Source organism: Pollachius pollachius (genome assembly GCF_949987615.1).
Source record: "Pollachius pollachius genome assembly, chromosome: 5".
NCBI classification, from domain to species: Eukaryota; Metazoa; Chordata; class Actinopteri; order Gadiformes; family Gadidae; genus Pollachius; species Pollachius pollachius.
The window spans coordinates 3,720,403-3,742,208 of NC_136938.1; the positions used below are offsets into that span (position 1 = coordinate 3,720,403).

Here is a 21,806-nt window from a genome sequence, read left to right on the forward strand (position 1 = left end):
ACACAGAGCCAGTGTGGGCTGCACGCAACAGCAACTCTGGTGTGTGGTCAGGGAGCAGCACGCTTTAGGGAGATGAGTTAAGCGCATCTGATGTGAGGAGAAAGTAGAGAACAGGATCACTGTGACAGCAGAAAGAAGTTTAATTAATATAAATTAATTAAAATTTCAAATTGAAATTAAGTTACGGCTCTTATTTTTCCACATAGAAATATATCACATTGTTTTAATAAAATATGATAAATATTATCTTTTATTTTAAAACATTATCTATCTATCTATCTATCTATCTATCTATCTATCTATCTATCTATCTATCTATCTATCTATCTATCTATCTATCTATCTATCTATCTATCTATCTATCTATCTATCCATCCATCCATCCATCCAACTATCCATCTATCTATCTATCTATCTATCTATCTATAATTTCTATACTTTTCTATACTTTCGTCAGTCGTCCCATCCCTCTGCCTGAGCGACAGGGGGCGCTGTTCCTGCTCCTGCTGGACTGCAGCTCCTGTCTCTGCAGCAGATCCAGATCACTTATCGCAGACGCTGTCACCGCGCGTTCAAAGTGGTAGTAAGTGGCAGAACAAATGTTATGACCAGGACGACACAGCGGGGCTTAAGCGTCTGGATTATCTGCGGCTGTATGTGAATTCTGTGGATGTCAATTAGTGCAATCTGAACTCACCTGGATTCATGTTTCTGCGGAGATATGAGGATACTTATCTCTGAACACCGCAGTAAAGGAGGATAACTTCTATACTACTACTACTACTACTACTACTACTACTACTACTACTACTACTACTACTACTACTGTGGATGTCGCCGTATTTGACCTGATCGGACGACATTACTGGCCAAAGGTAACATCTGGTAAGAGCAGAATGTTTAACTGGCAAAGTTTTGTTCAACTCGCTTAATATTTATTGGAGTCGAATAAAGTTAGTATGTAACAATTGAGCGAGTTTAGAGTCGAGTTGAAAGTCAAGCTCTACTTAATTGTTTATAGTTTTTTAATGTTGGCTGAACGCATCATACTATACATTTACTATTTTCTTTCACATTATGTTGGATTCTTTAGTGGCATTTTATGTTTATTCCTTTAAGTAAATTGCCATTTTTAATAGCAATAACGGGGAATTTAATTAAAAGCATGCATTGGAAATGACCTCTGACCCTATGTTCAGAGTTCACCTTGACTCTGCATAGCTTCCCCCCCCCTTAAAAAATAGCACTTAGCAATGAGTAGTGTCTTATCCTAGATATCTCTGATGTATACGGGGAAAAGTTTAACTAGTGGTTGTTAGCGCAGCACTTGGTTCTATGAATAACCTTACTGCACCGACAGAGATATATTGTTGTTTCTGTTTCTTCTGACAAATGTTTTATTGTATGTTGCTTTGGATAAAAGCGTCTGCTTAACGCCCTAAATGTGTAAATGTAAACGTGTCCCTGAAGAGAGCGTTAGGGGCATGCTCTGGGTTAAGGGGTGTGTGGGTCATAGGTTAACACACAAGGTCAAGTGGGGCAGCCGTCAGTTATTTCCCCTGAGTCTGTGTCTCCTGCTGTTAACCAGGACAGAGACAGGACATGTGTCTGACAGACAGAACCCCCCCTGAGCGTTCATTATAACCCGGTCTATTCCCCAGAGTCTCTTAACGGCCGGAGCCCAGGAGCGATGAGGGAGGCTTGTGTCTGGATCCTGAGGTGAAGTCGACTGGAACGGTCACTTAAAGATTAGCTTGAAGCGCCTGTCTCTGGCTATCTTTCTCTCTTTCTTTCCTTCTTTCAATCATGCATTCATTAATTTATTCTTTCACTCTTCATTTCTTCCTTTCTCTCACTCTCTCCTTTCTTTCTTTCTTTCTTTCTTTCTTTCTTTCTTTCTTTCTTTCTTTCTTTCTTTCTCTCTTTCTTTTGTTCTTTCGTTCTTTCATTCTTTCTTTCAATCATGCATTTATCAATGAATTCTTTCTTTCTTTCATTTTCCTTTCTCTCTCTTTCTTCCAATCATGCATTTCTGAATTGAATCGTTCCTTCCTTCATTCTATCTTTCGTTCTGTTGTTCTTCCATTCATTCTCTCTCTCCTCCACTCCCTAAACCGTTTCCCTCCAGACCACTGAACCAGCCTGTGTGTCTTCCAGACTCGCTCCACTGCTGCTGCTGCTCTACTGCCCGGACCTCGCGTCCTGCCAGCCCCCTGCCGGCAACAGACGGGTGAGCAGCCAAGACGCCCGCCCCCGCAGACAGACCCATCCCTCTGCATGTTGACATCCATACGCTCACGCACAGCCCCCAGACCCTCCCGCCCATGTCTGCTGCCCGTGTTTGGATCTTAGCGCTGTGCTGCCTGCCGCTGCCCGGCTCGCCGGAGGTTGGCACGGAGCAGAGGAATGTGGATCCCTGAAGATGGCGTGCACGGTCGTGTCCTGTAGCGCTCCCGCTCTGCGGAGGACGTGCCCGCTCTCTGGAACACGGACGGGATCAGAGGAGTGTCCGGGCTCCTCTCTAATGCGTGGCCTGTGAGGCGTGTTGTCTGGGAGGTGGTCGTGTTGAGGCGTTGTCGACAGCTGAGGCTGGAGGATCTCTGCTGTCAGAGAGGGAGAGAGAGGGACCCTGAGTCGGGGTGGGAACCCGATGGAGTTCAGCTTGCTGTCGCCCAGATCGCCTCTCCAGCTAAACGTCCCCCCCTCACACTAATGAAATCCAAACGGTGCTCTGAGCGCTGGAACAAAGGGGAGACGGTTTTAGCCAGCGGCAGCCAAGATCTCAACAGTGCCAGCCAAGACAGGGAATCAGGCCGACTGACGCGTGGGTCGGCCAATGGCCACGGACCTCCGGGGCGGGCCGATTGCTGCAGGGCTCCCTGCCCATCTAGAGGAGCTGGTGGGGTTCGGGGCAGGGGGGTGGGGGGGAATGCTTTGTCACAGGAGGTCCAGCTGTGTGACCCCGGGACGACCCCTTCAGAGACAGCGGTGTAGCATTACAAAGGCTCAAGGCGTGGGGGAGGAGGCAGGGAGGTGGGAGTTAAGGAGGTGGAGGATTTCGGGGGGGGGAGTAGGGGTGTGCGGTGTAGAGAGGTGGAGGATTTGGGGGGGGCAGGGGTGGAGGGTTCGAGGCCGGTGTGAAAGGCAGCACGTCGTTGATTGACAGCCTGCTTTTCTGTATTCCCTCCCCATCGTCCCGCGGGTCGGAGGCCGCCGAGCGTCCCATGTGGACGCCGGGCGCGGGGGGGGGGGGGGGGGGAGCGGGACGGAGACAAAGTGCTCCTTGAAGAGTGAGATTTCCATGGCTGCACCACGTGGTCCTGAGGACGGGTTGGCAGGCGGCGAGGGCCTGGCAGGCTGTCAGCGTCACAGCAGCAGCGCCGCACTGATTGCCACTAATACGTGGAAAAGTCTTTCTCAGGGGCCGAGTCAATAGGGGGGAGTGCAGGTATCCACCGGGGGGGGGGGGGGGGGGGCTTTCCCAGCGGGAACAGAGGTCCGCTTCATCAACAGGGAGGGAGCGGGCAGGGGGGTGCTGTTACCGGGATGAGGTCAGTGCAGGAGGCTTCCAGGAGGTCCGGATGCCGTCTCTCGGCCTCTGCTCTCCCTGCAGCTCCTCCTCCGTCCCCCTCCTTTGTCTCTCCGCCGCTGGGCTTGTGTTGTCGGGACTCCCGCCGGTGGTGTTAACCCCTGCCTCTCCTCGCAGGGCCCCAAGGGGAGGGAACCCCCACAGGAGGCGGTGGCGGCAGCGGCTCGGGGCCACGGAGGAGCTCAGGGCTCCTGGGGAGCCTGGGGAGCCCTGGCGCCTTGCTCAAGGACCTGCGGCAGAGGGGTGCAGGAGCAGAGCCGACCCTGCCTGCCGGTCTACGCGGCCCCCCCCCCTCAGACCCTCGCTGGACTCCCGGAGACCCGGCGGCGGCGCTGGCGGCGGCGGCGCTGGGGGGCGGGTCCAGGACTCCCGCTACGTGGTCTCGGCCCTGCAGCCGGGGGCGGGGGGGCAGGACCCGGGGGCCCGGCCCCACACCAACGGTAGCAGTCTCCCAGCGGGGGGGGTCCGGATCCAGGGGAGGGGGGGGGAGTACCGGCCCGCAGAACGCAGGTATGGAAACTGTTTAAGAGTTGTCTCAAATCCATCATGTAATGTGTCCTTAGACTTTCTGACATGTAATGATAAAACAATATTATTTATTGCATTTCTATGCTTTATTCATGAAGATAAAGTGAGTTAGACAGGAAGGTATGGGGGAGAGAGGGGAGGACATTCAGCAAAGGACCACGGGCAGGAATCAAACCCGGGTTGCTGCCGTAAGGACTGATCATGAACGGTCATGTCCGTAAAAACATGTGAGTGGCTATTTTACGGACAGACTTGTGAAAGGTGGGAAAACCTTGCACAAAGTCCACTTAAAAAAGGTAAAGTCAACCTTTTTACACGAGAGACCAGACCTGGTCCTCAACCGAGCACCATGTGGACCTAGCAGGAAGCTACAGAGGGCCGGTCGTCATCCATTCAATCCTAAAGGGATGATATTGGGCCATCAGGTGTGGGTGTGATTGGTCACCACAAGCCACAGAAAAATCTGCCTTTTCCTGTGTTTAAGTGACATCACAAGTGGCCATGTCCTAGATGATCTACGAGGTCTACCAGCCTAGTGGACTTTAGAAAACGTTGCCTATCTATCCATCATGCATTTAGGTGGACAGGCCCACTTGTGATGTCACTAAAGCAAAAGAAAAGGCAGATTCTTAAACGGCTTGTAATGACTAATCACACTCACACCTGGTGGCATAACATCACCCCCTTAAGGCTGCGTGGAACGCTGTTCTCCATGTACTGTGAAGTGATATTCAGGGAGGTGAACGATGTTCAGATGAAAGCTAAATGTTGGAAACCCCAAAAGAGAGATCTGCAAGTGCACTCATGTCACAGACTGAAACACAAAACAGTTTCTGCTCTCAGAGGATTATGTTCAGCTCTTGCTTTTCAATCTTTAAGTTCGTCAAATATTTGTAGTTGAGTGTAACCTCGCCTGCAGACACTACAGCAGGGACGAGACTTACCGACTCTTAATGAAAAATGATTTATTACTGCCTACTCCAAGCCTCCAGAGACGCAACCTAGTTCCCAGAAGTTGTTTTAACAAGAAACCGAGCTCCTGTCCACAGGAGCCCAGCCTGCTGACGGGCTGAAGGGAAGAGAGAACTATGTTATGGAGGAAGACTTCTCTCAAATGATAAGAACTGATGCAAGGGTTGAGTAGAGGACTTTATTTATTTACAATCAAATGGTAAATGGAATGCATTATTTATCTTTTATATAGCTTTCCTAACCTGTGGCAACCCAAAGATTTACAATATTGACCTACAAATAACATCAACCAATGCAACAGCCAGCTCGTCGGGAGCACTTAGGGTGAGGGTTTGGCGTCTTGCTGAGGGACACTTCGACAGCTAGGAGGAGCCGGGGTTCGAACAAGCCACCTTCCAGATAGCAGCCGACCCGCTCCACCTCCTGAGCCACATGCCGCCCACGCCCACATGTGTGGAGGTAGTCTAGCAGAGCAGCACAGTCTCAGAGGGACTACGGCCCGTCGCGTCGCCCCTCTAGTTATGGAGTCCAGGCTCCGGGCTCGCACTGGTTCTCAGACGGACCACCAAGACTTCAAACAATAGCTGCGTCCCCCCCGGCAGCGGACCAATCAGAGGGGCTGGATTGTCTTATTGTGCTCCGGATCCAGCTGACAGACGGCTCCGACTCCTTTAACTTCAACAATAACTCTGTGGAGTGCTTCTTTCTGTGCTGTGTGTTGCTAAGTGACCGCCGGTGCTGATGGTAACGAGCTGACCCCCCGTGTGTCCCCAGGACGGGACTCTTCTCCCCGGGGCAGTACGGATACGGCCGGGTCCGGGCCGGGCCCCCGCCCGCCACGGAGACCGGGCCCCGACTGGGGGGATCCCCCTCTCAGAGATACAGGCGCTCCCCCCCGTCCCAGTCCTTCCAGCACCCCCCGCCCCAACCCCACGGGGGTCACAGGCCAAACAGCTGGGACCCCTTCCCCTCCTCCTCCAGCGGGCCCCAGCGCCCGCAGCATCAGCACCACCTCCCAGGCCGGACCTACCCGGGCCCCCGGGGGCCCCGCCCCAAGGCGTCCCCGGTCTGGGCGCCCCTCTACCAGCCCGGCTCGGCCTACCAGCAGCCCGGGCCGGGGCCCCAGGCCTCTGGGTCCCATGGGCCCCCGGAGAGGCCCTATGAACCCCTGGACGCCTCCGCCTGCACCGGGGAGAACGTCCGCTTCAGGATATGCAACAACAACGTGATTATTGATCTGTGGTTTTTGGTCTGTGGTTCTGAAGGATGTGATTGCTGATCTGTGATTATTAATCTGTGATTCTGGGGGATGTGATTACTGATCTGTGATTATAGATCTGTGGTTCTGGAGGATGTGATTATTGATCTGTGATTCTGAAGGATGTGATTATGATCGGTGGTTCTGGAGGATGTGATTATTGTTCTGTGATTCTGGAGGATTTGATTATTGATCTGTGATTATTGATCTGTGGTTCAGAAGGATGACCGCAGAAGTGAAAGGGTCAGGATGTCCTGCCCGGTCTCATTCATTCACCTTTTGTTTTTAATCCACATTCACTGAAGAGTCTTAGGGTTGAGGTTTGTTAATTTAGCGGTGCTTATTGGATTTGGTCATGTTGAGAGACCTCTGTTGAGGTGGTCTTCGTGAAATGCACCCCGTTGATGGGTCAGATGCAGTAGGACCTGGTCTAGAAGGTCCTCTGTAAGACAGAGGTGTTGAGCAGCAGCCCATTAAGGTCTCAGTGTGTAGATGCTGACATCCTCACAGCCAGCGGGCGTCTCGTGTGTCTTGTAAGGACACCTGGATATTGGTCAGATTCACAAAAAAATGCTGGAATCTTACTGCGCTCCTTTTAAAAACATGTGGTCTCATTAAAACAAATGAGCAGGTGACCACCCACACACTCAAAGCATGGCTTATGAATTTTATCTCTTAGAATTTATTTGTGGTTTGTCCAAGAACCTCTGTATTTACTGTGTGTGTGTGTGTGTGTGTGTGTGTGTGTGTGTCCGTCCATATCTGTGTGTGCGTGTGCTTCATGGTCTATGAGTGTGTGTGTGTGTGTGTGTGTGTCCGTCCATATCTGTGTGTGCGTGTGCTTCATGGTCTATGAATGTGTGTGTGTGTGTGTGTGTGTGTGTGTGTGTGTGCGTGTGCGCGCTCTCTCCCCAGGCCTGCCCCCCCTCCAGCCCCAGCATCAGAGCAGCTCAGTGCTCCTCCTACAACAGACAGGCCTTCATGGGGCGACTGTACGACTGGGAGCCCTTCAGCGAAGGTAGGACCCCAGACCCCAAGACCCCCAGACCCCAAGACCCTCAGACCCTCAGACCCCCACACGCCCATCTGTTCAGCAGGCACCCTCCACTGTTTAGATATTGATGTACACACACTAAAATGTACTGGATCTTTGTAGAGCAGATCCTGTTCAATAATCGAATGATCCCGATGCCTATGATGCCTTTGATGATGATGATGATGATGATGATGAGGATGATGTCTCAATGTGGATGGTTTGAGTGAACCGGTTCCCCCACTCGAGTATAACAGTGAATCCATGAAGGTGTGGGAGGAAGATCACCTGCCCCCCCCCCCTGTATCACCGCATCCTAGCAATGGTCAAAACACCTCCGAAAGAATGAAAAAACGCCAATTTCTCCGAGAGCATCGGTTTTCCGACTTAATTTCATGTCGAACAAAAGAAAAGAGCGTTTGTGTATTTTTAGCCCGTGCTGCTCCGTGATGGTTTGTGCAGATGTGGGAGATTACTTCACACTGGCTGGACGGTCCGCGACTGGAGTCCTGAACGGGGCCTCAACAAACAATGGCACATCTGTAGAAGAGCTCCCTGCTGGGAGCGTATAATATCTCGTGCATCTATCTGATGCACGAGGGGGAACACTGAGAGAGGATCTACTTAGTACCGAGTTAGGGCGAGCGGTTGGTGAAATTCGTTTCAGTAATATTGGACTGAAGTGATCGAGTCGCGGTTCAGGAGCGGGTAGGTGAGGTTACCTTGGGAAGAGCGTAGGAGTTCTGCTGGGAAGTGAGAGTCGGTTTGATGCTCTGGGCGGTTTAGTGGATGTTTTATAGAACAGCTTCCTTCTGAATCACAGTTGGTGGCTGGTCTGTAGATGGTCTGTAGTTATTACTGCATGAGTATATTCCACACGACAACTCAAGATGTATATTTTTTACTCAAATTAAACTAACTGATTTTAAAACTTTTTTTAAATGTATTATTAGTATTGTTATATTACATACATATAATATATATAATTTTATTAGGGGTCCGAGCAGCGAAGCTGCTTGGTGCCCTTTCTGTAACGTTTTTTTTTTCCCTCAAATTCTGTAAAAGTCATACTGCAGCCTATACCGTAAGTCGAAAACTCTTGAAATTTTCAGGTATGGTTACCAATAACCCCCTCTACCCATAAACCTAAATTTGTGAAAAATCAAAAAATCATGAATTAGGCTTATTTCTCCTCACCAAATTGGACTCAAAATTATTTCAGAATATTAATCTCTAGAATCAGATGCATTTATAAAACCATTTATAAATGTTTACTTTTCCCACAATTTCATATTAAAGCTAAACAAGGTAAAAAGATTCACAGGCTACGAAAATAATCAAAAAAACACCAAAATCGCCACATAAAATCTTTAGACCAAGCCTCACAAAAATCATCGAACAGAATTTGTTTTATTTAGTTCCATTTGAGAAAAGAAAAGATTTTTCAGGTATATGCTTTGAAGAAAGCCCTTAATTGACTTGAGAAATGTATTCCTTGAGTTTTCTGGATGTTGTGTGCTTATCAATAGACATTTTGACCATGTGAATGAGGCTGCAGTTCAGGTTTATAAGTGGAACATCTTCCCGTAAATATGACAATTATATGTTATATTTATATATCTTGCATTATTGTGTTCTTGACTTTTAATTTTGCTCTGACCCTGTTAATCACTGCTTGCGGTTATATTATTATTATTATTATTATTATTATTATTATTATTATTATTCAATGGTTCACTGTGTTTGTAGCCTACCGTTTATACCCAATAGATTAAAGTGTCCCAAACATGTAAAAAATATCTTGAACATGCATACACAGACTATATATTGTCTATAATATTGCATACGCAGACAATAATATAATGATCAAGTCAGATCCCATTCGCTTCTCATTCTGTACCTCAGTGGTTAATGTCCTAAAGCCCACAAAGCAGCGTCACATGACCTCTGGTCTCATGCTCCACAGTGAGTCGTTGATGACTGATGTTCTTCCTCCCTGCTCCTCTTCCTCCCTGCTCCTCTTCCTCCCCAGTTCCTGGGGAGCAGGGCTGTGAGCTGAACTGCCGCGCGCTGGGCTTCCGGTTCTACGTGCGTCTGTCCGACCGCGTGACGGACGGAGCACCCTGCGGGGCCAACGGAACGGCACTGTGCGTGGCGGGAAAGTGTCTGGTAAGGCGACGCCGCCGGCTGCTCTGGGGGGTCCTGGCTCAGAGAACGATATGCGCTTGTTTGACTCGATCAGCGCGGGGGGGGGGGGGGGCACCCAATGACGGATTACCGCATGGGCAAAGTGGGCACATGTCCAGGGCCCTGGCCAATGGGGGGACCCTCGATCAACGGTCAATTTTCACAGTTAAAATGACTAGAACAAGTTGACGATGTGGAATTCTTTATATTTTAAACTAACGAAATTCGTTAAAGGAAGTCATTAGGTGCTTTTAAATTCATGATATTAACCTGACAGATTCCATGTTCTGCCGTTAAAACGAGCGGCTGGGACTATGCATGCCCGCAGCCCGGGGTTAGATAATCTCTCTCTCTCTCTCTCTCTCTCTCTCTCTCTCTCTCTCTCTCTCTCTCTCTCTCTCTCTCTCTCTCTCTCTCCTGGCTGCGCTCTGCATTATAATGTGTGTAATTGTGGATTGCATGAGTTATAATATGCGACCAAATTCGGTGTGCTAGTGCGTGTATTTGCGTGTTGGTAGGGGTCCATGGCTGGTTTGTGTCCAGGGCCCGTGGTCATGTTAATCCGTCCTTGGGGACACCCTGCTGTACAAACGGTCGCTGAGAAACATATCAACATTCTGGTGTTAAGGGAAGACTAAGGGTTAAGGGTAAGGTGCGGCCCAGGGACTAGTTTTGGCGTTTGATGGCATAAGAAGGTTTTCACATTCCCACTTGAGGAATTCAGATTAGAGTACTACAATTTATTTAAAAACATTATTTGCTAAAATAATGGTTCAGAATTAGGAGTGGTCATGAATCTTTCATGTCAAGTCCTTATGTGTCTTTATTTAATCTTCATCCGTCACAATGTCACGGTTGCATTAGATACAAATGAACTGCTTTCGAGTTGTTTCAACGGCCAGTGTAGTGGAGTGGTATGACGCTAGTGATTTATACGTCACAGTGCTCCTAACATGTGGTTGCGTGGAAAACCACCAGATGGCAGCAGTGCACCAGAGGTCATCTGTCGCGCTGAATAGGAGACACACAATGAAGGCATGCAATGGATTCAATGATTATTTTCCTTGATTCAGTTCGTGTCGGTCAGTTCACGAAGAAGAGTCGTTCAGAATCGTTTGTTTGTTCATTCGAACAGTCGAGTTTCCGGTAGCGGTGAATCGAATCATGGAATGCACGGTTCTCAGTCAGTCGGACTCGGCTCCTCCCTTTTTATTCTCAAAATATCGTGGAAGTCGGTCATCAATCAACACAAAATTACAAATTTAACCAAACGCAGCGGGATGGGGGGTGTAGTTGATTATTGGATGTTTAACATATAAGCAAGATAAAAGACTTGATTTAGCAATGATGGTGGGGGTCCTGGTTGGAGAACGAACCATGAAAGAATGAGACAGAGAAACGAGACATTCAAATATTTGATGAATCTGGCATGACACAGAAAGTACAAAGACAGCATGCAATTACCATTCCACTGATATTGAAACGTATTATCTTACGCTCTTTCACTAAGGCCCCGTCCACACGAAGCCAACTTTTTGGCGAAACCGCATAAGTCTTGTGTGGAAGCCGGCAAATCCGCTGCCCGAAACCGCACAGATCTGAAACCACCCTCGGAGGTGGTTTGAAATCTATCCGGCCTATGCGGTTTCGTGTTAGGATTCGTGTGGACGCCTGAAACCGCAAACCATGACGTCATCGCCCCACCCCTCGACCCTCTAGCCAATGGCTGTGCCTCAATTCAGGGGACGCATCCTTCGAAGGATGTGGTCTATGAAGGTGTGGCCTTCGTAGACCGTGAAGGCCGGACCGAAGGCCGAAAAAACGTTTTTAAATGAGACGGTCTGCCCTAAGGAGCATTTCAAGTTTGCGTAACAAGCCGTTAACGGGCCCGTGACTCATCCTTCAGATCAGGTGACAGAGCCTTGTACAGCGCTGCTCGCGACGACCTGAGGAGAGGTATTAGGTGTGCCAAAGTAGAACACAAGAGGAGGATAGAGGAACAGCTCAACAACCTCCGGCAGGTGTGGCAGAGCATACAGACCATCACCAATTACAGAGGCTGTGCTGTGACAACCGGGGACTCATATGCGGCATTGGCAGAGGAGTTGAACAGCTTCTTTGCCCGCTTTGAGTCTCAAACACAGCACTCAGCCACATCACTCCAACCACCACTACAACCCCCATCAGCCTCCAGCACCCCCCACTCACTCTTGAGGTACAGGACGTGAGGCGGGTGCTCAGTGCAGTTAACCCCAGGAAGGCTGCAGGCCCAGATGGAGTACCAGGGAAGGTGCTCAAGGCATGTGCCAACCAGCAATCACAGGTCTTCACTGACATTTTCAACCTGTCTCTGGAACAAGCTGTTATCCCATCCTGCTTGAAATCTGCCACAATCATCCCAATCCCTAAAAAGTCACCCACTACCGGCCTTAATGACTTCCGCCCCGTAGCACTCACCCCAGTCATCACCAAGTGCTTCCAGAAACTGGTTCTGAGACACATCAAAGCCTGTCTCCCCCCCCACCCTGGACACACACCAGTTTGCATACCGGACTAACAGATCCACTGACGACGCAATAGCCATCGCTCTCCACTCAGCGCTGAGTCACCTGGAGAAAGAGGGGAGCTACGTCAGGATGCTCTTCATTGACTTCAGCTCAGCTTTTAACACAATAATACCAGACATTCTGATCCCCAAGTTAATCAACCTGGGGCTCCCACCACCCACCTGCTCCTGGATAAAAGACTTTCTGGTCAACCGACCCCAGCAGGTGAAACTGGGTCCTCACCTCTCCTCCTCCCGCACTCTCAGCACTGGCTCTCCCCAGGGCTGTGTGCTGAGCCCACTACTCTACTCCCTCTATACATCTGACTGCAGTCCCACCCACCCAGAGAACAATCATTGTCAAATTCGCTGATGACACAACGGTGGTGGGCCTTATAACAGGGGGAAACGAGGCGGCCTACAGAGATGAGGTCCTGAAACTTAGTGAGTGGTGTTCATCTAACTACCTGACACTGAACATCACCCAGACCAAGGAACTCATCCTGGACTTCCGACGGAACAGAGCCGCCCCTGCCCCCCTGTACATCAACGGTGAAGGTGTGGAGCGAGTGCAGTCCTTCAAAATCCTCGGAGTCCACATCTCTGCTGATCTCTCCTGGTCGGTCAACACCTCAGCGCTGGTCAAGAAGGCCCAGCAGCGGCTACACTTTCTGAGGGTGCTCAGGAGGGAGCATCTAAACACACAGCTGCTGGTGACCTTCTTCCGCTCCACCATCGAGAGCCTGCTGACCTACGCTGTGTCAGTGTGGCACTCCAGCTGCACGGAGGCAGACAGGAAGAGACTGCAGAGGGTGGCAAACGTCGTGCAGAAAATCCTTGGCTGCCCTCTGCCTTCCTTAAGCACCATCTACGGCCCCCGCTGTCTCAGCAGGGCCAGAGGGATCCTGAAGGACACCACCCACCCCGGCTTCCATCTCTTCAACCTGTTGCCCTCTGGCAGGCGCTTCAAGTCATATGCCAGAACAAATAGACTCAGGAACAGCTTCTTTCCCAAAGCTGTCTGGAAAACTCAGATCTGCACTGATGTTTGTCTGTTTGTGGTCTTTACTGTGTATTTAAGTTTTACTGTGTATTTAAATTTGTATTTATTTTTATTATATATTTATTTTTATTATGTATTACTTTTATATATTATTATATATTCGATAACTATGTTTGCACTTTTAAGGAGCTGCTCATTGCATTTCGTTGTACTTTGTATAATGACAATAAAGCTTTCTAATCTAAATCTAATCTAACACCCTTTACCTTGCATGACTCGCCGCTCCTGTCACCTAGCAACCCTAACAGCTGCGGTTCAAACCATGGACATATTATAGAAACCGGACGGCGGAGGAGAAATATGGAGCCGTTTTATATAACCCACTAAGAGATGTCCACTTTCACTTAGATGTCCACTACCTACTTTATTCTTCATTTTATTGTATTGTAGCGTCACAGGGTTTGGGAGGAAGGGGTGGGCCTTCTGAGAGGGGGGTCCCGGGGGTTTCCGGTTGTTGAGTGTTCCGGTGGAGCTGCGCCTGTCTGACCTTTTGAGGAATCTAATAAAGCTCCTATGGACTTTCTTCGCTCACTACCTCGCCTGTGGTCATTACATTGGTGTCAGAAGTGAACAAACGACGGGAGTGGGTGGAGAGTTGTGCGTCCAAGTGGAGGGCTACTTTGGATTTACGTCGCGGTCGGGCTACAGCGTTAGTTTCAGTGTGTCGGTCAGTTCGCGTCGGTCATGTCTTTTCCGAAAGTGAAAGAGGTGGAGCAGGAGACTAGTGCGTTCGGATGGACAGAGGACGCATATGGGGAGTTTCGCAGAGCTTCCCAAGAGGCCAGAGAGGGGTTGAGAGAAGCTGCAAGGAAGCTGGCGGCCGACGCAGGGTTGTCTTCTCTTCCCGCGCGCCCGGAGCGGGAGCACGCGGCTCGGGAGGTAAACAGACATGGCGGCACCCATGTTCCAGTTGCCGCCCCCCATGTCCCAGTTGCCGCCGTTTCGGTTAAAACGCCTAAGTACTCCGGTAGGTCTGACTGGGAGGCGTTTCATGCTCAATTTGAACTGCTGGCTGACGCTGGGGGATGGACAGTAGAGGCTAAAGCATTGCAGCTGGCTTTATGCCTCACAGACGACGCGTTGTCGTTCCTGCTGCTGCTTTCACCGGGGGAGAGACGGGATTACGGAGCCTTAGTGGGGGCCTTGCAGAGGCGGTTTGGACAATGTGTGAAGCCGGAGCTACTTCGTAATGAGCTTTGTAACCGCTGCAGGAAGCCGGGGGAGTCGCTGAGGGTGTTGGCTAATGACATTGAGAGCCTGACACGTAGGGCATACGCCCACATGCCCCCCAGCGTGCAGAGCGAGTTGGCACGGGACCAGTTCATCAGAGCCCTCCTTCCTCTGGAGCTGCGGGTTCAAGTGCAATTACAGCACCCAATTTCTCTTCAGTCGGCTTTGGAGATGGCCGTGGAGAGGGAAATTGTGTGGGGCGCGGTCACTGAGGGGGGCCCGAGAGGGAGTTATCCGGCAGGGGGAGCAGCCCGGGGCCCGGTGGCGGAGGAAAAGCCGGCGTGGGCGACAGAAATTACGGAACTGATAAGGGCTGTATCACTGCAGCCGTCACGCATTCGACAGCGTCCCGACCAAAGAGCCTGTTGGGGCTGTGGCCAACCCGGACATTTGGTCAGAGATTGCCCCACACGCGTGGGTCCGGGAAACGCCACAGGGCCCGCACAGGGGGGGATGTGCGGACCGTAAACAGTTCTTCCCCCGCTCCCCCCGCCCCAGCTGTTCCAGAAACGGAGGGGCCACGTCAGCAAAGGCGGGGGAGCCAAGACCCACTTCCCCCAGAAGCAGACGTCATCGACGCTTCAAGGACGGCGATGGTGGTGGGTCGACTCGGTGACGGGGATTCATGCTATGTTCCTGTCGCCGTGGAGGGGGTGCCGTGTTCGGCCCTGGTGGATACCGGTTCATCAGTGACGGTGCTCAGACCAGACGTGTGCTCGGAGTGGATTCGGTTGGAGCCCACTGACGTGCAGCTGCGCACGGCCACAGGGGGGCTGGCCCCGATGAAAGGTACGGGGTTACTTACATTGACTGTGGGGGGAAAGGACGTACGTCACCCAGTGTGGGTAGCAGCGGTGCAGGACCCATGTATTCTGGGCTGTGACTTTTTGAAGGCCACAGGTTGCCAACTCGATCTGGACGGGGGCACGGTGAGCTTCCGAGGGGGGCCTGTGATCGCTTTGTTGCCCACTGGCTCAGGTTCGGGGCCGCCCGTGGGTTCCATCTCGGCGGCAGTGTGTGCAGTAGAGCCCGAAGTCAGCGATCCCCTACCCGTGGTGTCCGTAACCTTTCCCAGGACTTATGTGCCCCAAGCAGCCCAGGCCCAGTCACGACGACTAAGGGGGGGGCGTCGCCGTCGACCGTGAGGGAGATATGGCTAAAGAACCTGGAGGGGCTGGACGACCAGCAGCAGGAGCGGTTGTGGCAGTTGCTGCTGGAGTTCCAGGACAGTTTTGCTATGGGGGAGGATGACGTGGGCCGGACTCCCTTGGTGCTACACGAGATCGACACTGGGGAGGCCAGGCCTATCAAGTGTCGGCCGCGTCGTCTCCCTTTGGCACGTCAGGAGGCGTGTGACCAAGCGGTGGAGGACATGCTGCAGGCAGGCGTAATTGAGCCTTGTGACAGTCCTTGGGTGTCCGCTGTCGTCATGGTCCCCAAAAAGAACGGCACCTGGCGGCTCTGCCCGGACTACAGGCCGGTGAATGGGGTGACCAAAAAAGATTCGTACCCGCTGCCGCGCATCGACGAGTCCCTGGACTTAGTCTCGGGATCGTCCTGGTTCTCTGCCTTGGACCTTCGCAGTGGGTACTACCAGGTGCCCCTCTCCCCAGAAGCAAGACCCAAGACAGCGTTCTGCACAGGCCGGGGTTTGTGGCAGTTCCAAATCCTTAGTTTTGGACTGTGTAACGCTCCAGCCACCTTCGCCCGCCTGATGGACCGGGTTTTGTCAGGCATCCCCCGCCAACAGTGCCTGGTATACCTGGACGATATCTTGGCGCATGGCAGTGCCTTTGACTCCGCCCTCGAGTCCCTGCGCCGGGTGCTGGAACGGATCCGTGCAGCGGGCCTGAAGCTGCATCCAGATAAGTGTCACTTCATGCGCAGAGAGGTACAGTTCTTGGGGCACACAGTGGGGGGGGAGGGCATCCGCACAATGGAAGCGAAAGTGCAGGCGGTTGCAGACTGGCCCACCCCGGCTAATCAGAGGCAGCTCAAGAGCTTCCTGGGCCTGGCTTCCTATTACCGGAAGTTTGTGCGGGGTTTTTCATGCTTGGCTGCTCCTCTTTACAGGCTGCTACAAAAGGACAGTGTTTTCCTGTGGACTGAGCAGTGCCAGGGGGTGTTCACCAGCCTTCAGCGTGCCCTGAGCGAGTCCCCCGTGTTGGCCCCAGCTGACCCCTCGCTGCCGTTCATGCTGGACACCGATGCTAGTGGCGTCGGGGTGGGAGGGGTGCTCTCCCAAGTGGGGCCCGATGGAGAGAGAGTGGTGGCGTACTTTAGCCGGGCCTTTAACAAGGCGGAGCGGCGTTACTGCGTTACCCGCAGAGAGCTCTTGGCCGTAGTGCTCTCCATCCGTCACTTCAGGTACTACCTCTGCGGCCTGCCTTTTACAGTGAGGACTGACCACTCTGCTCTCCAGTGGCTCATGACCTTCAAAGAGCCGGAAGGGCAGGTGGCCAGGTGGTTGGAGGAACTCCAGGCCTACGTCTTCCGAGTGGAACACCGGGCTGGAGCCCGACACACCAACGCCGACGCACTCTCTCGGCGGCCCTGCGCTGCCGAGGGGTGTCGCTGCTGCGAGAGGAAGGAGGCCCGCGAGAGAGAGCTGCGGGCAGAGGAGGAGGGATGCGCCGCGGTGCAGCAGTTGGAGGTCATCTGCCGAGGGTTGGAGACCATAGATGGAGGCGATTGGAGAAAGCAGCAGGAGCAGGATACCGACCTTCAGCCGGTGTTGCAGTGGGTGGAGGTGCAGCGAAAACCACCGTGGGAGGAGGTGGCCGCCCTCTCCAGAGATGTCAAGGGACTGTGGACCAAGTTCGGGGCTCTGCGCCTCTGCCGGGGCGTGCTGCAGCAGGCCTGGAAGGAGCCGGCCACGGGCGAAGAAAGGTGGCAGGTTGTGGTTCCCAAGGGCCTACAGGGGGCTGTGCTCGAGGCCATGCATGGAGCCGCAGGGTCGGGGCACTTTGGGGTTGCTAAGACACTCCGACGCCTACGCCAGGGTTTTTACTGGGGCCGGTCCCGGAGGGATGTCGAGGACTTTTGCCGTCGGTGTGACCCCTGCACCGCACGGAAGGGCCCCACCGGGCGCTCACATGCTCCCCTTCAGCAGTTTCTGGTGGGCGCGCCTATGGAGAGGGTTGCGGTGGATGTGGTGGGGCCGCTGCCCCGCTCGGACCGTGGCAACCGCTTCGTTCTCACTGCCATCGACTACTTCTCCAAGTGGCCCGAAGCCTATGCCATCCCCGATCAAGAAGCTGAGACCTTGGCCGACGCCCTGTTGGAAGGCATGTTCAGCCGTTTTGGGGTGCCAGAGACATTGCATAGCGACCAGGGGAGAAATTTTGAGTCCCGGGTGTTCTCCGCTATGTGTGAGCGCCTGGGCATCCCCAAGACCCGCACCACTCCCCAGAGGCCGCAGAGTGATGGACTGGTGGAGCGCTTCCACCGCACCATGGGCCAACAGTTGGCCATCCTCACCTCCCAGCACCAGAGAGACTGGGATAACCACCTTCCTCTGGTTCTCATGGCTTGCCGCACCGCCGTGCAGGAGTCTACGTCATGCACGCCTTCCCTTCTCATGCTGGGAAGGGAGCTTCGTACCCCGGCGGAGTTGGCATTCGGTCGTCCGCCGGATGCCCCAGACTGTTCCCCTGGCCCTGAGTATGCCAGGAGACTCCAAGATCGCCTGGAGTCGGCCCACCTATTTGGCCAGGAGCAACAGTAGAGGGCAGGGGTGAGGCAGAAAAGGAATTACGACATAAAAAGCAAAGGCCGGCATTTCCAGGCGGGAGAGCTAGTTTGGGTGTTCAATCCCCAAAGGAAGAAGGGGAGATGCCCTAAACTGGACAGTCCTTGGGTGGGCCCCTGTCGAGTTCTGGAGAGGCTGGGTGAAGTGGTGTACCGGTTGCACCTACCACCTAAAGGAAGAAGGGTGGCACTACACAGAGACAGACTGGCTCCGTACCAAGGGGGTGCCTCCCCACTGGCCCAGGGGGGTCCCGTTGCCCCTCGCTGCCGCCCTGCCGCCTCAAAGCCTACCCCCCCGGCGACACCGGCGGGGCCTCGGTCGGACGCCTTTACCCCAGCTGGCGGGGATAACCGGCCCTCCCCTGTATCCGATACCCTTTGCCCCCCGCCCCCTCCCAGGTGCTGAAGACCCCGTTCCCTTTGTACCCGAGGCCCGGGGAGAGGGTTCTCGACGGCCCAGGGGGCCACCAGGGCACTTAAAAGACTTTGTTTGCTATCTGTAGGATGAGTTTAGTAATTTTGTTCAGCGTTGTGCCTGTTGTTCTGTGGGGGGGGGGGTTGAAGCACGTCATGTTTGGGGGTTGGGGGTTGGGGGTTTTTTCTGTGATTCCTCGGGGCGAGGAACTTTGTGAAGGGGGGGTAATGTAGCGTCACAGGGTTTGGGAGGAAGGGGTGGGCCTTCTGAGAGGGGGGTCCCGGGGGTTTCCGGTTGTTGAGTGTTCCGGTGGAGCTGCGCCTGTCTGACCTTTTGAGGAATCTAATAAAGCTCCTATGGACTTTCTTCGCTCACTACCTCGCCTGTGGTCATTACAGTATTTTATTTATAATTTTCTATTTTTTCTAATCTTCTATGCTTGTAATCTCTATTTGTACGGAGCACCTGGAACAAAACAATTTGCCCCCGAGGATCAATAAAGTTTTCTGATTCTGATTCGGTTATATAATAATTATATAAAATATAACGTTAATTAGTTTAACGTTATATTTTATCGAACAATAAAGTTACAAATTTTGACAATAAAGTTACAAATTTAAAATAGTCCCAACTTTATTTTAATATAAAAAAAAATGTTTTTACATAGTTTTGTCATTGGATATGTATGCCGCTTCCGCTCTCTGACGCCATTTCTGAAAAAATCCAACGCGCAATGAATCATGGGATACGTTGGGCCGTGGAGGATCCATCCGGTGTATCCTTCAAATCCGGGAAAAGAAGGCTGCATTTGTCAGCCGCATTTGAAGGAGCCTTCGAAATGGGACAGCCTTGACGTCGCAGTGACGCAATCGCCCGTCGAAGGATGCGTCCCCTGAATTGAGACACAGCCAATGACTCTTAAGCCCGCGGCGTCTTTGTAAACAACGGGCAGCCTTTATGCGCATGCTCGCCTCTTCTTCTCTGGATTTGTGTAGCAGAAGCAGCGCCCCCGATGGGCCTGGAATGTGTACTACATCGTTTCTACAGATCTATGCGGTTTCGCAATGACTCCGTCTTTACGGAGATATTCCTGAACCGCATAAAACGAAACCGGATCGTTTTCGCCCGTTTCGGCTCCGTGTGGACGGGGCCTAAGCCTCTTCCCTCTTCACCACTCATTCAGTGAACGAACAGCGAGTCAGAGACTAGTGGGTCTGGGAGGAGTCTTAGTCTGAGAACGAACGAGAGAGAAGAATTAGTTCGGTTCGTTCTTGTTAAAGATTCGTTCATTCGAACTTATTCGGTCACGAACGACCCATCACTAGCATGCATACCCATGCCAGTGACTTCAATTTTGGACCTTTCTCTTTAATTAGGATTTAACCTTTTGTAAGGAAGTTTCCATTGTGTTAAGAAGCTTTATTCTGAGTGAAGCTGAGCCAAAGATCTCTTTTTTGGAATTCATCTCATGGTCTTTTTGGCAGCCTCTTGTTCCACTGCTCCCTGATCTTCATCACAGCCTTCATGTCTTTCATTAATCACATGCGAGTCGTTAAAATAACGATTACTGGTTATTTTTAGATAGCGTGGTTGACTCAGAAATGTATCCTCTTCTCTCTTCCAACTTTGTGGGGCATTTCAAACAGTAGCAGACGTTTAATACCCGTATTTAAGTATTGCACACACACACACGATTGATTAACCATGGGAATTAAATGCGGGCGTGCATTTTTAATTCATGTGACCCCACCACGATTATCTCCCTCACCACGCGCGCCGGTGCAAACACTTACTCCTAGCGCTGATGAACTCATTAGTCATCAGAACCAGATAGTGGTGTCCACCAGTGGTGGCCCCCCGCTAATTAAAACCAGACTGGGGGGCCGTTATTTAGAGATGGCCCCTTTCAGTCAAGGGCTGTCAGACTTCAGGAAGGAGCAACGATTTTAAAAAGGGCTTATTTCAGTTATGAAAAATAATGATGTCAAAGACCATGAAAGTTATTCTCAAGGTTGCTATGGTAACTGAAGTAGCTGTGGGGGAGAGTATATTTAAAGCTTTGGTTATTCTTTGGTCTTACCTATTTTGAGAAAAGGGGAATGAAACGTTATCATGTAAAGGAGTCTTCATTCTGATCGACTCTGCAAAGCGGAGACTTAACTTTAAACATAAACGTTGTAGTTGTGTTTGGGGCGGGGGGGCTGAAGGGATGCTCGCGTCAGCAGGCCACTTCACTGCACTTTCTGCGGTGGGTTTCCTAAACGCTTCCACATACTGCTGAGGCCATGGAAAGTTTGTGTAGTTAATCCCTCGGATAAACAATATTTACTCTAAACATGATGTTTATTTGTCTACTCCTCGGGTTACTAGAAATTTGTTGTTTCACTGCTCAAATTGGGTCACGTGAGTATGTAACATTACCGCTGGATCAAGACGTATGATTCGTGCTCCTATATTGTAAGACATTGTGTGTGTGTGAGGCCTCAGGACATCAGGCTAGTTATACACAGATATAGTCAGTATAACACCATATTATGGGTTAGATAAAAGTGAAGCTATGGCAAAATGAAAATAGTACACACACACACACACACACACACACAGATCGGTAGCACCGCTTGATTGGACAGGGTGGAGAGACTTACGGTCTCGTGGAGTTACCCCCCTTTTTTTGGTTTTCATTTTTGCTTATTAGACAAAATGTTAGAGCAGAGTTTATTGACGTTGATTAGGAGAGCTCTGTGATTTCCTGTTGCCCTGGCACCCTCCATGCCATAACCCTGACTCCTCGGCCTTCGTTTGCTTTCCCTTCGAATCCCGTTTTGGGCAAAATATGCGAGGCAATCAGGCGAGAGATCCTAGCGATAGTTTAGAAGTTTAGGAGTCGTAATGGATTCATGCGTGTCTTAAGAGTATATATCACAAGTTGATGACCGGCACCATGCCAGCCTCAGACCGAGAAGAGCCCTGCTCTGCTCTGGTCGTTAAAGAGTCCATCAGGAGACGTCCATCTCGACTCCAGAGAGACGACCTCCTACCTTTGCGTTAATCCTGAACCAACAGATTGAGTGTCCGCCGGCCCTCCGGTTACCAGACCAAAACTTCCTCAGGCGGCCTGCGGTCGCTTCACTGGAGTGGGTTCAGGTGGAGCGGGTTCCTCTGAGTCCCACGGTGAACCCGACAGCGCGAGGGCCCTCCTCCGTGCGTACGGAGGGCCCGGGGGCCGGGTCCCTGCC

At 51.7% G+C, this 21,806-nt stretch overlaps 1 protein-coding gene across 1 annotated transcript in view; it reads left to right on the plus strand.

Annotated features, from left to right (window-relative positions):
• Positions 1 to 2,324: 2,324 nt before the first annotated feature.
• The window catches only part of thsd4 (thrombospondin type 1 domain containing 4), a gene marked incomplete at both ends in the record, with an annotated part of 47,651 nt that continues 28,169 nt past the window's right edge, over positions 2,325 to 21,806 (plus strand). Inside the window, 5 exons of the mRNA XM_079736461.1 lie at positions 2,325 to 2,387; positions 3,707 to 4,029; positions 5,864 to 6,314; positions 7,263 to 7,365; positions 9,413 to 9,549. Coding sequence (XP_079592587.1) covers positions 2,325 to 2,387; positions 3,707 to 4,029; positions 5,864 to 6,314; positions 7,263 to 7,365; positions 9,413 to 9,549 — 1,077 coding nt within the window. The remainder of the gene's footprint in view (positions 2,388 to 3,706; positions 4,030 to 5,863; positions 6,315 to 7,262; positions 7,366 to 9,412; positions 9,550 to 21,806) is intronic.